The sequence below is a fragment of the Caenorhabditis elegans genome, chromosome V (genome assembly GCF_000002985.6).
Source record: "Caenorhabditis elegans chromosome V".
Classification (NCBI taxonomy): domain Eukaryota; kingdom Metazoa; phylum Nematoda; class Chromadorea; order Rhabditida; family Rhabditidae; genus Caenorhabditis; species Caenorhabditis elegans.
Window position 1 is genome coordinate 4423072 of NC_003283.11, and position 14172 is coordinate 4437243.

At 39.2% G+C, this 14172-nt stretch overlaps 6 protein-coding genes and 1 pseudogene across 7 annotated transcripts; 1 reads left to right on the forward strand and 6 right to left on the reverse strand.

The window, feature by feature from the left end:
* Positions 1-463: 463 nt before the first annotated feature.
* Positions 464-889, reverse strand: Y47D7A.9 (uncharacterized protein). The gene is made up of 2 exons (NM_071821.3): positions 696-889; positions 464-642 (listed from the first exon to the last, which is right to left on the reverse strand). The coding sequence occupies exons 1-2, from the start codon at positions 874-876 to the stop codon at positions 548-550; spliced, it is 276 nt and encodes a 91-aa protein (NP_504222.1). The 5' UTR covers positions 877-889; the 3' UTR covers positions 464-547.
* A 390-nt stretch (positions 890-1279) lies between these two features.
* Positions 1280-1660, forward strand: Y47D7A.19 (FMRF-Like Peptide). Its single transcript, NM_001330868.3, has 2 exons — positions 1280-1468; positions 1520-1660. The coding sequence occupies exons 1-2, from the start codon at positions 1282-1284 to the stop codon at positions 1564-1566; spliced, it is 234 nt and encodes a 77-aa protein (NP_001317855.1). The 5' UTR covers positions 1280-1281; the 3' UTR covers positions 1567-1660.
* A 1425-nt stretch (positions 1661-3085) lies between these two features.
* On the reverse strand, positions 3086-3406 carry hpo-37 (annotated as a pseudogene). Its single transcript has 2 exons — positions 3226-3406; positions 3086-3180 (listed from the first exon to the last, which is right to left on the reverse strand). Coding segments are annotated over exons 1-2 (276 nt in total).
* Positions 3407-4697: 1291 nt separating this feature from the next.
* Y47D7A.11 (Extensin-like) lies at positions 4698-5231 on the reverse strand. Its single transcript, NM_071823.5, has 2 exons — positions 4921-5231; positions 4698-4850 (listed from the first exon to the last, which is right to left on the reverse strand). Exons 1-2 carry the CDS (start codon positions 5213-5215, stop codon positions 4756-4758), a joined length of 390 nt encoding a protein of 129 aa, NP_504224.2. The 5' UTR covers positions 5216-5231; the 3' UTR covers positions 4698-4755.
* Positions 5232-5878: 647 nt separating this feature from the next.
* Positions 5879-6605, reverse strand: pugs-11 (Prion-like-(Q/N-rich)-domain-bearing protein). The gene is made up of 2 exons (NM_071824.4): positions 6109-6605; positions 5879-6059 (listed from the first exon to the last, which is right to left on the reverse strand). Exons 1-2 carry the CDS (start codon positions 6575-6577, stop codon positions 5929-5931), a joined length of 600 nt encoding a protein of 199 aa, NP_504225.1. The 5' UTR covers positions 6578-6605; the 3' UTR covers positions 5879-5928.
* A 2018-nt stretch (positions 6606-8623) lies between these two features.
* Positions 8624-10116, reverse strand: Y47D7A.15 (Glycine Rich Secreted Protein). The gene is made up of 2 exons (NM_171448.8): positions 8884-10116; positions 8624-8836 (listed from the first exon to the last, which is right to left on the reverse strand). The coding sequence occupies exons 1-2, from the start codon at positions 10105-10107 to the stop codon at positions 8750-8752; spliced, it is 1311 nt and encodes a 436-aa protein (NP_741525.4). The 5' UTR covers positions 10108-10116; the 3' UTR covers positions 8624-8749.
* A 1804-nt stretch (positions 10117-11920) lies between these two features.
* On the reverse strand, positions 11921-12856 carry Y47D7A.13 (Prion-like-(Q/N-rich)-domain-bearing protein; the record flags this gene model as incomplete). The annotated part of the gene is made up of 1 exon (NM_071825.7): positions 11921-12856. One exon carries the CDS (start codon positions 12854-12856, stop codon positions 11921-11923), a length of 936 nt encoding a protein of 311 aa, NP_504226.2.
* Between the last annotated feature and the right edge of the window lie 1316 nt (positions 12857-14172).

The following is a 14172-nucleotide window of genomic DNA, read 5'->3' on the forward strand; positions in this document are numbered from 1 at the left end:
CGTTTTTAATCAAAAGAATTGTACGTACAGAAAAAAGTGTTGTCCTAAAATGATAAATTATTGTGTGAGGCTCGAGGCTCAAGGTGGTTCCAAAATACAAATTTATAGAACAAGACGTTTTGAAAATTTCTCGAAAATTTTTAATCATAGTTCACAGGAAGGTGCTGGCTTCCATGGTAGGCAGGGGCGGTTTCAGGGCCTGACGCCTGCCCGAAACCTGCCCGCCTTATGCCGGCCTTTCGCATAGGCGCGGATTGAGGCGAGAGGCGGGCGGAGGTCGCATTAAGGTCAGACAGGCAGGTGTTAAACGCCTATATAGAAGCCCTAGTCCGCTCCTAATTTAAATATTTTTCCGTAGTCGGCCGGGAAATTGTGGTGTTATTTAGTTATTTTTTGGATCAGAATTTTTGGATGTGCAGCAAATTTGCTGTAATAAAATTTGCGAAGAAGCTTCCCAAATCAAAAAATTTTCGAAAAAATGATTTATTGAATGGCTTATCGGGAAAACTTTTAAAGCGAAAAATAAATTCAATTTATTTTTGAAATTTTATTGTTTTTTCTGTTGGAATCTTCTGATTGGCTGAAGAGCACGGCGATGGAATTTGCGGTTTTGGACGGTACGGGCTTTGGCACGTTTGCGGACTGAAAAATGTATACTCAAAACTTTGAACATACTTAATTTCGATAAAACTCACATTCTACATTAGATTCAGTATCAACAGAACCTTCACTATTACTGATAGAGCTTGCCGAGTAGACAGATGCAGATGGATATGAAGGAGCAACTGGATAAGATGCTGGATATGCATCAGGAACTGGGTATCCACATTGAGCAAGGACAACCAAGAAGGCAGAGAAAATGATGAGGACTTGCATTGTTGAAACTGGAAGTTGAATGATTTTCAGGTGAAGTTTTGATTTCTTATATACTACTCCGTGCTACTATGGTCGGAAAAGTGAAATTGAGAAAAGTTCAGTAATCGAAGCAAGGTGTAAAGCCATAAAAGATGGAATAATGGGGTTTCTGCAACTGTAACGGAACAATCTTTTGACCAGAAAGTTCAAACTTTAATGTGGAAAACTTTTTTGTGTTTTACCCTGGGAGGACATTTCAGTTATTATTTTGAACATTATTATGGGATGCGTTTGAAATGAAAATAATTTCTTTCAACAGCCAAAAAAGAAATTAGATTTCCACTTGATTTTTGATTCCTTGAAAAATGTGCCCTGGTGTATATATATAAGAAGGTCAAGAACAAAGTTTTACCACATTTTAAAAAAATGCGCACTTTCATTATTTTCTCCGCACTCCTGGTAATCCTTGTTCAATGTGGATATCCAACTAGCTACCCAGTTGCTCCAAGCTTTGCTCCGCGAGGCATCGTCCCACGATCTCTCCCCGAGCAACCACCAAGCAGATTCACTGACTGGACTGTGACGACGGATTCTGAATCGGATAACTCTGAATGTGAGATCTACGCTGAGGATTTGAGATTTAAAATTTAAAATTAAATTTCAGTCCGCAAACGTGCCAAGGCTCGCACCGCCCGTAACCGGAAATTCTAACGTCGTGCATGCACTTCAACCAATTAGGAGATTTCAACAGAGGGAGCATTAAAATTTGAATACGTGTTGATAAGAATAAATTTTCAAAATTAAAGTTTCTATCGGATAAACATTTTTTAAAAAAACGTTGCAAATCTGTGAAATTGGCATGAACTTAAAATAGAAAATATATGTATGGATATGGAGAAATCTGTATCTCACAAATTTTGTCAAGTGGTGTTGTTTGGAGAACTGAGTGTCGTAGCTCTGAAAAATAATTTTTCAGCTTTCAAAACTCTTCTAAAATCAGAAATGTTTTCATTCAGATATTCTAGCATATTTAGTGTCTACATATAGGCAATTTTTTATCGGTACCGTCTAATTGCACAATGGAAACTTTTTTTAACTTCATGGTCATGTTCGTTATATAAACCATGTGATTATGTTTTAAAACAATTTTCAAACTCTGAAAATTCTCACCTGCCTACAAGGCGACATATGTCTACCTACCTTTTGCCTACCTATTTTAATAGTTTATCAAGCCTCTTTTGTGATTTAAGTACAGTTTTGCTCAATAGGTGCATAAATTATTGCCAAAATCGTAATAAATAACTGAAAATCAGCATTGAAGCCTCACAAAATCACAATTCTCAAGATGTAATTTATTGAAATTGGGAAGCTGTTAAAAAAATATTTAATATTAGTTTTTGACCTTTTACTGTGTCTTCTTTTGGAATTATCTATGATAGAAGTGTACGCTTTGGCACATTTTCGGTTTAAAACTTAAAGTTATATGTTACTTTGATCACTGAAAAAATGAATCTCCTTTGTATTTTACAAAAAAAGTTGAACTAGAACTAATGAGGTTCTTTTTATCATTAGGATGTAACAATGTGAACTTTCGAACTGTTGATTGGTTGCTCGGCATTTGGCTCTAGCTTCTTGCCCAAGTTTAGCCCAAAAAATATTAACTTGGATCAGAAGCTGTCTAAACTTGGACAAAAGTTTGGCAAAAGTTTGGCAAAACTTGGATTCAAGCTTTACCAAAGTCTAACCCAAGTTTCACCCAACTCTTGCCAAGCTTTGGGCCAAGTTTGAAACGAAATAAGAAAAGTTAGGGCCAAAGTTTGGCAAGAGTTGGGTGAAACTTTGGTTAGACTTTGGTAAAGCTTGAATCCAAGTTTTGCCAAAGTTTTGCCTAACTTTTGCCCAAGTTTAGACAGCTTCTGATCCAAGTGAATATTTTTTGGGCTAAACTTGGGCAAGAAGCTAGAGCCAAATTCCGAGTGGTGTTTGGAGTGTTGGAATTGTTTCAGTAAGTAAAAGTTTAAAGCAATTTTATTTGGAAAATATGTTTTTCTGAGAAAAACAAACTAATTTATTGCTTCTTCTGTTGAAATTTTAAATTTAATTGCATATTACTTTATTTAAATTTTCAACAACCAAACACAACACATTTTTTTTTGAAAAAAATATTTATTGATTGGCTCATCGGGAAAACTTTTAAAGCAAAAAATTGTTTCAATTTATTTTAAAAATTTTATTGCTTCTTCTGTTGGAATCTTCTGATTGGCTGAAGAGCACGGCGATGGAATTTGCGGTTCTGGACGGTTCGGGCTTTGGCACGCTTGCGGACTGAAAATCTTTTACTTCAAGTTTAGGACAATTGATATAACTCACATTCTACATTAGATTCAGTATCAATAGAACCTTCACTATCACTGATAGAGCTTGCCGAGTAGTCAGATGCAGATGGATATGAAGGAGCAATTGGATAAGATGCTGGTTATGCATCAGGAACTGGATATCCACATTGAGCAAGGACAACCAGGAAGGCAGAGAAAATGATGAGGACTTGCATTGTTGAAACTGGAAGTTGTTGGTGTATAGTCTTAAAACTTACGCTCTTAAATACTATTTCTACTTTGATTTGTGTTCGAAAAGATGCCTACACTCACAAATGTAGTAGTATTGCAGAGGAAAGGTGAACCCATAAACTAAAATTTATGGGTTCCTGCTGGTGTAATAATGTGAACTTCTGAACCGAAACAAGGTGTGTCCGAATAGTTTCTGAAATTTGGTTATTGATGTGTCCTGTTCTGGTCCAAACTTATAAAATTCAGAATGGGTTACAATTTTTTTAGGTTTAAAAAATTTTTAGCTGTTTCAGCACGGAATGTGCAGCCTTTTCAGCGCCATCAGAGTCCTTACGGAACTTTAAAAACACACACATACGGTGCTGAAAACTTTAATGTGGAATAGTTCCAGTGGAATAAATATTTAAAATTTTGGAAAATTGGTGCCAAGCAGGGGTGCGCGGCAATTGCCGTCCGGCGATTCTACAAAATGAGCTAGGAGATGAGCATTCTCCCAATATTTTTCATTAAACTTTTGTGATAAAAAATAGAAAAATATTTTCTGTGTCTGAAAATGATTTTTAGTTGACCTGCAACAACTGAAAAAATTCTCAAAAATTGTCATAACGTAGAAAATTGCCGGCATTTTTTGTTGATAATTTGACTGATTTTTTCCGGCAGTTTTCAACTTTGGGGCGGCCTTTGAGCACTTTTTTCAGTTTCTACAAGTCGATAAAAATTATTTTCAGACAGAGATAGTAAATTACTAAGCCTTGAAAGCCTTTTCTAATATTTTTTTTAATTCGTCGTTTTATATTTTAGCTATTTCTTAATTATCTTGAAACATGCAAGAATGCTCTAAATTTGCCAAAACGTCGGCGTTTTTTAAAAATTAATTTGGCAAAATATCAAAACACTGCATGAACTTTTTAAAAGTCTAAAACATTTTGAATTTTTTTTTCAAATCCATCGGGGAGAGCGCTAATCGGAAGTTTTCCCCAATTTTCAAATTTGTTGAAGTTGTCTATTGCTGAAAATGTAAAGATTTTTCAAGAAAATTTCCAAATTCAACCTGGCCATAATCGGTCATTTTCTCACAAAAATGCCAAATTTTTCGAGGTTCGAGACAATTTGAGCTTAAAAAAGGAAATTTCTGCCACAGAGTAGAACATTTTAAACTTTATAAATATATACCAATTGTAATTTCCGATTTTCGGAAGCTGCTGGGTTTTTTTTATTAATTTTTAATTTATTTAATTTTTGACTCTTTTATATTTTGAATGAAATAAATTTCTATCACATCTAAAAAATGTTTATTTCATTTTCAAAAGCATATATTCAATCACATAGCAATTTATTGTTTCTTCTGTTGGAATCTTCTGATTGGGGTGAGAGCACGACGTTGGAATTTGCGATTGTGGGCGGTACGTGCCTTGGCGCGTTTGCGGTCTGAAATTTGATTCTTGGAGGTTTTTAGAAAACTTTTCAATCGCACGATTAATTTGCTGCTCCAACTCACACTCAGAATTTGGAGAAGCAGTGGTGTACTCAGAGTCCGATGCTACCTCGTTATCGCTGAACGAGCTGGAGGAGTAGACGGATGGAGCTGGTGGTGGTGGAGCAGAATACGATGGCTTCTGGGCATAAGCTGGTGGGGATGGATATGTTGGAGCGACTGGGTACTTCTTCGGAGTTGGGTAGGATGGTGGTGGTGTTGGATAGGATGGTGTAGTTGGATAGCTATTCTCAGCAACTGGGTATCCACATTGAACAAGGATGACCAAGAGAGCAGAGGAGATGATGAAGGAACGCATTGTTCGGAAGATCAGTGATTTGACAAGCATCCAGTACACCTTTTATATTGGCTGCGAAAGGTGACTTTTGACCAACAAAACTAGTATCCGGATGATGAATAGCATAGTAAATAACAATTTGATGGGTAGGGGTTCTGCTAGAAAAGAACAATTGGTTCCCTAATGTATTTTTCATTTTTTGGCGAGAGTTTCAGAGATGAAACTTGAAAAAAATCTAATAGATTTTTGAAACTAGTTTGGAGAATGTTGTATTTGGGCACGAAACTACCAGAAAAACATTTCGTTGAACATTGAACCTGACTATAACATCTTTCAGTAATATATTAATTAAGAATTTCAACGTAACTTTTTCTATAAAATTGGAATAGTTTTAATTTACCGACAATAATTGTAAAACATTTTTAGAATTTTCTGATGGTTTTTTTGATTAAAAAAATTTCCGAAAAAATTTCAAACGGCTGATTTGTTTTCGAAACAAATGGTTTTTAAAAGGTTAAATTAAAGTCAAATGATAATTTATTTTTTGCCCATTTTTTAGTATAACTGACTACTACAGCCGGAAAATGCAAAAATGTTAAGTGAGTCATTCTTTTGCGGGGAAATTTTAAAAAATAATTCAGCCATTTTTTTTGTCCGTCTGAAAATTTAAATTTAACGTTTTATCAAAATCAAAGACCATTTATTGAAAGAAATTGAAAAAATAATTTTGCAGTTTATTGTTTGGCTTTCTTTTGGAATCTGAATCTTCTAATCGGTTGAAGGTGACGGCGTTGATGGAGTCTGCGGTTTGGAGCAGTACGAGCACGAGCACGAGCGCGAGCCTTGGCTTTGGCACGTCGGCGGTCTGGAAATTCAAATTTTCTAGTTATTCAGGTTACAACGAAAAAACTCACATCCTGAAGATGCTCCAGCTCCGGTGGCTGCGGGGGTTCCAGCGGAAGCAGAATTATAAGTTCCGTAGTTCAAGGAGTTTCCACCGACGATTCCTCCAGACGACAAAGATCCTCCGTAGGTTGGGGAAGATCCACCGTAATTTGTAGATGAAGATGATGAGCCCACGATTTGAGCATCAGTTGGTGGTGCAGGTGGTGATGCTGCAACATTTGAAGTAACTGAAGCATCATCTGACGAGTAGCCACTGGGCGCCGGTGGTGGTGGTAGTGGAGGTGCTGTTACAGGTGCCGAGTTCTGAGGGAAGCTGTGCTTCGTAGCATATGCTCCAGGAGCAGTTGGATAGGACTGCTTCGGGACTACATAGGAATCCGATGGCGGTGGTGGTGTTGGGTAACTGTTCTGAGCAACTGGGTAACCGCATTGAACACCAATTAGGAGTAGGGTAGTGGAAAGAATGAAGAATTTCATGATGGCTAAGAGCTGTTGAACAACTCATGGTCTAACCTTGTCTCATGTGCACTTTTATACCGTTCCAGTCGTCACCTTTGACCACTTATTTAGAAACCGGAAAGTGGGAGGAAGGTGACTATTCGTTATTCAACGACTATTCCTAATTTCACACCTTTTGTACCGCCCTGAACGACCTCTAGTTGGGGGGAATTCGAGAAATGCAAAGCCTGTGATTTAAATTGGAACTTTCTTACACGAGAAAGTTATGAATTGGTTCCAGTAGTATTTTGAATAAATAACATAGAGTATTGTGTATTTCTTGAAATTTGAAGTTTTGAAAAATTAGCAAAAACAAGGTTTTGCTCCCGAGTTTTTTTTTGAAGTTTTACTAGCAGCGGCAATACTGCAAAGAATTTAATTTAAAAGGTGTTTGTTCTTGAGTCTAAAAAAAATTGAAAAATAATTAAATCTTTAATTTTTCCTCCCATTTTCAACAAAAACGGGTAAAAACATATGCCCGATTTTATTTTTTATTTTATAAATGTGGTATTTTAAAAAATGTAATGATTTAACAATTCTCATTTTCACTTTTGTTTTCTTCAAGTTACATGAAATAATGGTGTCCTTATTTGAATATGACATTTTCTGAACTGAAAAGTCGATTAAAGACCAATGAAACATATTTAGTTGTGTAGACTAAAGGAACTTGAGAGAAAACCCAAAATATTTGCAAACTTTTTTTTTCTTAAATATTTGAAGTACTTCACAAGAACAGTACACGTTTGTAGTTTGGACTTGAATTGCGTGTCGAGGGCCTGAAAAAAATTAAGCACATAGTTTAGTTCCAGTGGAATACATGACTTAGCTGGAAATTAAAATATTCAAAATATTTTATTGTTCTGTTAAAGTTCTCAACAAACCGTTAAGGAAAGTATTTCAGCTCACTTTCAGGCTTCCAAATAAAACAGATGCCATTTAAAACAGGACCTTTCAAAAAGGCCGCTACAAAAAAATTAGCCGCAGACGAGCATTTTGAACTAGAAAAAACTCGATCTCGAATTGTATTGCACTTATTCATTATTTTAGAGGCCCACCAAGTTGCTTCAAATTTTATTTTTGAAAATGTTCATATTTTCGGGTATTTCAAAATAGGCAAAAAATTCTTGAAGCTTTTCGGAGAACATTTTTTTTTGAAAAAAATAACTGAAAAATCTCCATATCCAGTTGGCTTAAAAAAGCTTCAACTTTTTTTAAACAAAAAAACCGAAAAGCTTTCAAAATATCTGTCTACTTCGAGTTTCCCTAAAAAATCAGAACAGTTTTCTAAAATTATCATTTGGAGCAATTTGACGGGCTTCTGAAGTTGGGATACTTCAAAAATTGAATTATTTGTAGATGAATATGACTTCACGGGATTCAATAAAGGGCTGACAATCATCGAAATTTTCTGGAAATTCGATCATACGACATTGGTCGAGTTTTAAGATTTTTGGCGTTTTTTATAATTTGACAATTATCGAGTTCAAAAATGTTAGAAAAAAAACAACAACAAATTCCAAGCAAAAATTCCTACTTTCCTACTAATTTTTACTGTAAATGTTTTTTCACTCTCATAAAAATGTGCAATTTCTCCTCCTATGAACTGGACATTTTTTTTTGAAAGTTCAACAATTGCCGTTTCCGTCTAAGTCATTAAATCTAATATTTTAAATCCTGTACACTTTTTCAGGCCATTCTTGGAATTTTGCTTACATTGGAAATTTCAAGAAAATTCAAACTCCCAAATACTTCAAAAGTTTAATGGGATAATCTGATTTCTGAATTCTAAACCCGGAATTCCTAAACACTTTTTTTCACGTGGCCTCTCTCTCTCTCTCTCTATCCACTTCAAAATGTCCACTTGGGGGACACTAACTTCCGGGAGTTGATCATCGGTTTCTAGCGAAAAAGAATGACCTTAAACCGAAACCATTTCCACGTGCCAAACTTCACCCACTTGTCGTTTGTATTCTGAATTGTTTGTACATTAATGGAATTCAAAAAGAACCTTGAGACAAAAAGTGTTTATATTTTTTCTTTACAACTATTGAAAATTGAACTAGGATTTCAAAAAAAAAGGGAGAACTGTCGAGATGATGAGAAAGTTTAAAACATGTACAGACAGGGACCATAGCTTAAAGACGATGAAGTTTAAGCCTTTGAGAGGTGCTTGCGATATCCAGATGAAGAAGAAGCGGAGGTCTCGACAACTTGCTCAGTTCCTTGGGATCCGTATTCCTGGAACAAACACCTTTTTAGTTAAGTTTTAAAATAATTTGAATTACCTGAGTTTGAGCTGCTGGTGCAGATTCAAAAGTTTGAGTTGGAGCTGGAGCGGCCTCGAAAGTCTGTTGTTGAACAACGGTCTCCTGTTGAGCTTGAACTGGGGCTTGCTCCTGGTAGGTCGAAACTGGAGCTGGTGCAGAGACGATAGCGGTTTGTTGTTGTTGTTGGTATCCTTGTTGGCCTCCTCCGGATACAGCTGCTGGTCCTGGGCCTTGTTGGTATCCAGCTCCTCCTTGGGCTCCTCCGAATCCCCCGGCTCCTCCTTGAGATCCACCGAATCCTCCTTGGGATCCTCCAGCATATCCACCGGATCCTCCTTGAGCTCCTCCGAATCCTCCGGCTCCTCCTTGTCCAGCTCCTGCGTATCCTCCAGCTCCTCCTTGGGATCCACCGAATCCTCCGGCTCCTCCTTGTCCAGCTCCAGCGTATCCTCCGGATCCTCCTTGAGCTCCTCCGAATCCTCCGGCTCCTCCTTGTCCAGCTCCTGCGTATCCTCCAGCTCCTCCTTGGGATCCACCGAATCCTCCGGCTCCTCCTTGTCCAGCTCCAGCGTATCCTCCAGCTCCTCCTTGGGATCCTCCGAATCCTCCTTGGCCGGCTCCAGCGTATCCACCGGATCCTCCTTGAGCTCCTCCGAATCCTCCTTGTCCGGCTCCAGCATATCCTCCAGCTCCTCCTTGGGATCCTCCGTATCCTCCTTGTCCAGCTCCAGCGTATCCACCGGATCCTCCTTGAGCTCCTCCGAATCCTCCTTGTCCGGCTCCGGCGTATCCACCGGATCCTCCTTGAGCTCCTCCGAATCCTCCTTGTCCGGCTCCGGCGTATCCTCCGGCTCCTCCTTGGGATCCTCCGAATCCTCCTTGTTCGGCTCCGGCATATCCTCCTTGGGATCCTCCAAATCCTCCGGCTCCTCCGTAACCTCCTCCTCCGATGGCTGGTGCAGCTTGGTACGCTCCTCCAGCTCCACCTCCATATCCGCCTCCATATCCTCCTCCGATTGGAGCTGGTGGCGGTGGTGGTGGTGGTGGTGGAGCGTAGGCAGCAGCAGCTGGAGCAACAGCGTATCCGCCGCCGCCACCGCCACCTCCTCCGCATCCTCCTCCGCAGGCTGGCTTTGGTGCACAGCATCCGCCGCCACCGCCACCTCCTCCGAGGCCGAGAAGTGAGAAGAGGAATGCGTTAGAGCATCCGAAGAGGGCGAGAAGGACTACGGTCTTCATCATGGTGCTACTGGAAATATTTGGAGTTTTAGAATCAGACGTTTAACATAATGAAGATTAGAATGACAATTTGGCAATCAGACACATGAAATAGCTGATATGGAAATTGACTGACACTAAATAAACATCTCCATAAATTAAACAATGTTGGAAAATGTAAGTTCTCAAATGCTAAAGCTGAAACTGATGCCTTTTCCATCCTCACAACCTTTCCTTTTATATACCCTACTTTTTTTTTTGAGCGCACCTTCATATGATTTGTGTAAGAGTGTCGTATCGACGTCACCCGAACCGTCTGCATCTCTTCCCAATATCCACTCCGATTTGTGGACATGATAAGCAGTCTATGCCTTTTTCCCAACCTACACCGATGCCTAGGTGATGATCATTAACCTAAGCTGTGTGTTGGGTGAAGAAAAATGTCAAGAACTGGATCATCAACGGAAATATAGTAGATGGCAGCTGAGAATCAAAAAAACAACACCGTTGGCAGGCAGAAGCTTCTGCTGTTACTACAGTCTTCTGCCTTGTTGCGCATGGCATTTTCACTGCAAAAATCGTTCAACGTAACATGTTTTATCGACTGTTTATTGTGGGTGTGTAAACCTGGAATATGAAAAGGTGTTACACAGGACAATAAGGAAGACTCCTTTAAAAGAGTAAAACGTGATCTTGTTGGCGATCTTTATATAAATCAACACGGAAGAATTGCAGATGAAGATTAGGATGTAAAAGTATAAAAGTCGTTCGGAAGTCGGCAGAAGACAGGAGAAGGTTGTATAGACACCGGTCCTCTAGCTTAGGTAGATCAAAAAGTAAATTCCAGAATATTTTGGCAAACGTACGAAATTGAGTATTTCAGTAGGATAATCTACATATTTTTGAATGAAAAATTAATATATCAAGAAATGTAGGAAGAAGTTAGTTCAGTCTGAACATACGACTTATTTTTGTTGAAATGTTTGAAAATTATCCAAAATAAGTTCAAAAGACTTCAGGTCATTTTTAAATTTTTCAGAAAAAAAGTATCATTTTAAGATTAGCCGAACATTTTTGTACGTATCTACACTAATTTTTTAATGCAAAAACTTGGGTTATCATGTCATGTGGAAATGAGCAGTTTTGTAGAAAGAGAACAAAATTTTGTGTGGAATAGTTTTGTTTAACCCTTGAATTTTTCATATTGGCAAAAAACAATTTTAATTTCATTCACAAATGTTAAAACTAGGTATTTTATGTACCCTCTGAGACCACTGCTGAATTGTTAAGACAAATTTCAAATTTCGATTTGAACTTTGTTTTTGCGTACCATTTCTACTGTGATTACTTTATTTTGAAAAGTTATATCTCGGTTATTTTTAAAAATATCAATAGGCAATTGCATTAGTTGAGAGTTTTTAAGCAGTCCAACGACTGAAAAAAATTGTGGAAACTTGTGAATTTTTAAGTTTTAGAGATAATTGACTTTGAATGTATGAAACTTTGATCTTCCGATTTTTCTTTTTTTAAATGTTGCTTTTTTTGAATTTTTAAACACAAAAAGTTCCGTTCAAAATTGATATTTATATTTTTCTTTGAACCAATTTTCACTTTTATAACAATGTTCTAAAACAAAAATTCCTGCTATTTTTCTCACATGCTGCCTCGAGATTCAGATGATTATCCCGTGTTTTTTTTTCATAAGTCTATAAGAATACAAACTCAAATCAAGAGAACAAAGTTCATTGAAAGACCAAATTTTGACTCATTAACGAGAAATATACAGAAAAAACCATAAAACCAAAAAAAAAACAGTTAGAGAAATATATCATCGAATCTATGCCTTGGCGGCCTTCTTGAGGTGGAATCTCTGGCGGTATCCGGAAGCGGAAGTCTCAACGACTTGCTCGGCAACAGCTGGCTGCTGGGCTCCGTACTCGGCGGCTGGCTGAGCTTGAGCTGGGGCGGCTTCGAAGGTTTGTTGGACAGTCTCTTGTTGGGCTTGGACTGGAGCCTGCTCTCCGTATGAGGCAGCTGGAGCCTGCTCTTGGACTGGAGCTGGGGCTTGCTCTTGGACTGGGGCTTGTTGCTGTTGTTGGTATCCTTGTCCGACTTGTTGTTGCTCAGTGACGACGGCGGCTGGGGCTTGTTGCTGGTATCCGGCTCCTTGAGCTGGGGCTTGTTGCTGGTATCCGGCTCCTTGAGCTGGGGCTTGTTGCTGGTATCCGGCTCCTCCTCCGACAGCTGGTCCTTGTTGGTATCCGGCTCCTTGGGCTGGGGCTCCTCCTTGGTATCCAGCTCCTCCTCCGATTGGTCCAGCGTATCCTCCCTGAGCTCCTCCTCCGATTGGTCCGGCTCCGGCGTATCCTCCCTGAGCTCCTCCTCCGATTGGTCCAGCTCCGGCGTATCCTCCCTGAGCTCCTCCTCCGATTGGTCCAGCTCCGGCGTAACCTCCTTGAGCTCCACCGAATCCTCCTCCAATTGGTCCAGCTCCGGCGTATGAGCCTCCTCCTCCGATGGCTGGGGCGGCTTGGTAAGCTCCTCCGAATCCTCCAGCTCCTCCGTATCCACCTCCTGGTTGAGCGTATCCTCCACCGATTGGTGCTTGTGGGGCGACGGCGTAACCTCCGGCAGCTGGAGCACCTCCTCCGCATCCTCCACCGCATGGTGGTGGTGGTGGTGGGGCACAGCAGCCACCGCCACCTCCTCCGAGAAGGTTGAAGAGGAAGGCGTTAGAGCATCCGAAGAGAGCAACGAAGACGATGTACTTCATTCTGCAAAGTTCATTTGTAAAAATAAGCAGGGTGAAAATGAAGTAGACGGTAAGAAAAGATTTAAAAAAAAATTATACATTTCAATAAAATGAAAGAAAAAACATATAAAAAAGAGAAAAAATAGTAGTAGCGAAAATCTGAGAATACACAAAAGAAAATCGTATTAAATTGAATAATTCCGTCTGAACCAATCGGCTTTATATATGGTGCCAATGGATCATGAAACCTTGCGTAACACTTTCTAAACGAGAGATCGCACCTACCGAAGAGACCCCAGAGAGCCAAGCCCCTCCCCTCTTCACAGCTTCACCTCATTTTTTTGGGCGGGTACTTCCAAGTGGGGAAGATAACTATCTCAATTACCGGTTTTGGCGGCCATTCTGTGATTGTTCTCATTGAGGTTTTTTTCTTGAATAATTCGAGAAGGAGGTTAAGTCAAGTGTAAGACCTCCTTTATGAGGTTTTGGATGTGTAAACAAACGGTATACAAATGTTAAGTGGATAGTTTTTGTATCAAGAGGTTTGGTGGAACTTAGAAATTAGTTTCTATAGTACCAATTAATCTGCCAATCATTTTGGTAGAAGTATAGGAGAGTAGATTACACAAAGCTTATAAATGACCATTGGAACTTCCGGTTTCACTAAGTGACGCCGCGAAACTTTAATATATGAATTTGCAACATTTATGGGTTATTACGTAAGAAAATCGGCGTCGGTCTGTTTGTAGGCGTTCATGTAGGCGTCCAAGCACCTGCCTGACGGTAAGGCGACCTCACGCCTTCTGCTAAAAAACTTGTATTTTTCACTTTCTTTGGATTTCATTTTCTTCAAAATTTAGGTAAAATAAGAAATTTTGAAATTTGTGCCGACACGTTTCAGGCAGGCACGCCAAAACTGTACCTGCCTGCCAAGAAATTTTCTTGCCTCATGCCTGCCTGCCTACCAAGGCATTTTTTAGTTTTTTTTTGTGTTTTGACGAAAAATCGGGATTTTGGTGTCTTTTTGACAGCAAAAAATTAAATGATTTTTTTTCGAAAAAGTTAAAAAAAACCAAAAAATATTAGAATATCCACTTGGACTTTCACCGTAGGCAGGCGAGCATTCAGTTCTGCCTACCTAACTTGTACCTGCCTGCCTAGTGTCTCCTAACTCTGGTGTTTGGTAGTTTTTGATGCTTTCACAGAGTTGGTTTACATCTGTGAAAAAACGTGAAGAGAATTCAGGTGAATTTTGAATGTAGACGCGTAGGCACAGTCCAAGCGTAGTAGGCACAATGCAGGCATGGTAGACTTAATACATTGTGTCCTGTCCTCGA

Bases quoted from the DNA above. Each gene is read 5' to 3' on its own strand.
- Y47D7A.9 (NM_071821.3), bottom strand. From the start codon at position 876: ATGCAAGTCCTCATCATTTTCTCTGCCTTCTTGGTTGTCCTTGCTCAA. The intron at 643-695 runs GTGAGTTTTATC...TACATTTTTCAG, and splicing joins TACTGAATCTAATGTAGAAT to TCCGCAAACGTGCCAAAGCC.
- Y47D7A.19 (NM_001330868.3), top strand. From the start codon at position 1,282: ATGCGCACTTTCATTATTTTCTCCGCACTCCTGGTAATCCTTGTTCAA. The intron at 1,469-1,519 runs GTGAGATCTACG...ATTAAATTTCAG, and splicing joins TGAATCGGATAACTCTGAAT to TCCGCAAACGTGCCAAGGCT.
- Y47D7A.11 (NM_071823.5), bottom strand. From the start codon at position 5,215: ATGCGTTCCTTCATCATCTCCTCTGCTCTCTTGGTCATCCTTGTTCAA. The intron at 4,851-4,920 runs GTGAGTTGGAGC...ATCAAATTTCAG, and splicing joins TGCTTCTCCAAATTCTGAGT to ACCGCAAACGCGCCAAGGCA.
- pugs-11 (NM_071824.4), bottom strand. From the start codon at position 6,577: ATGAAATTCTTCATTCTTTCCACTACCCTACTCCTAATTGGTGTTCAA. The intron at 6,060-6,108 runs GTGAGTTTTTTC...TTGAATTTCCAG, and splicing joins AGCTGGAGCATCTTCAGGAT to ACCGCCGACGTGCCAAAGCC.
- Y47D7A.15 (NM_171448.8), bottom strand. From the start codon at position 10,107: ATGATGAAGACCGTAGTCCTTCTCGCCCTCTTCGGATGCTCTAACGCA. The intron at 8,837-8,883 runs GTAATTCAAATT...TGTTTGTTCCAG, and splicing joins CACCAGCAGCTCAAACTCAG to GAATACGGATCCCAAGGAAC.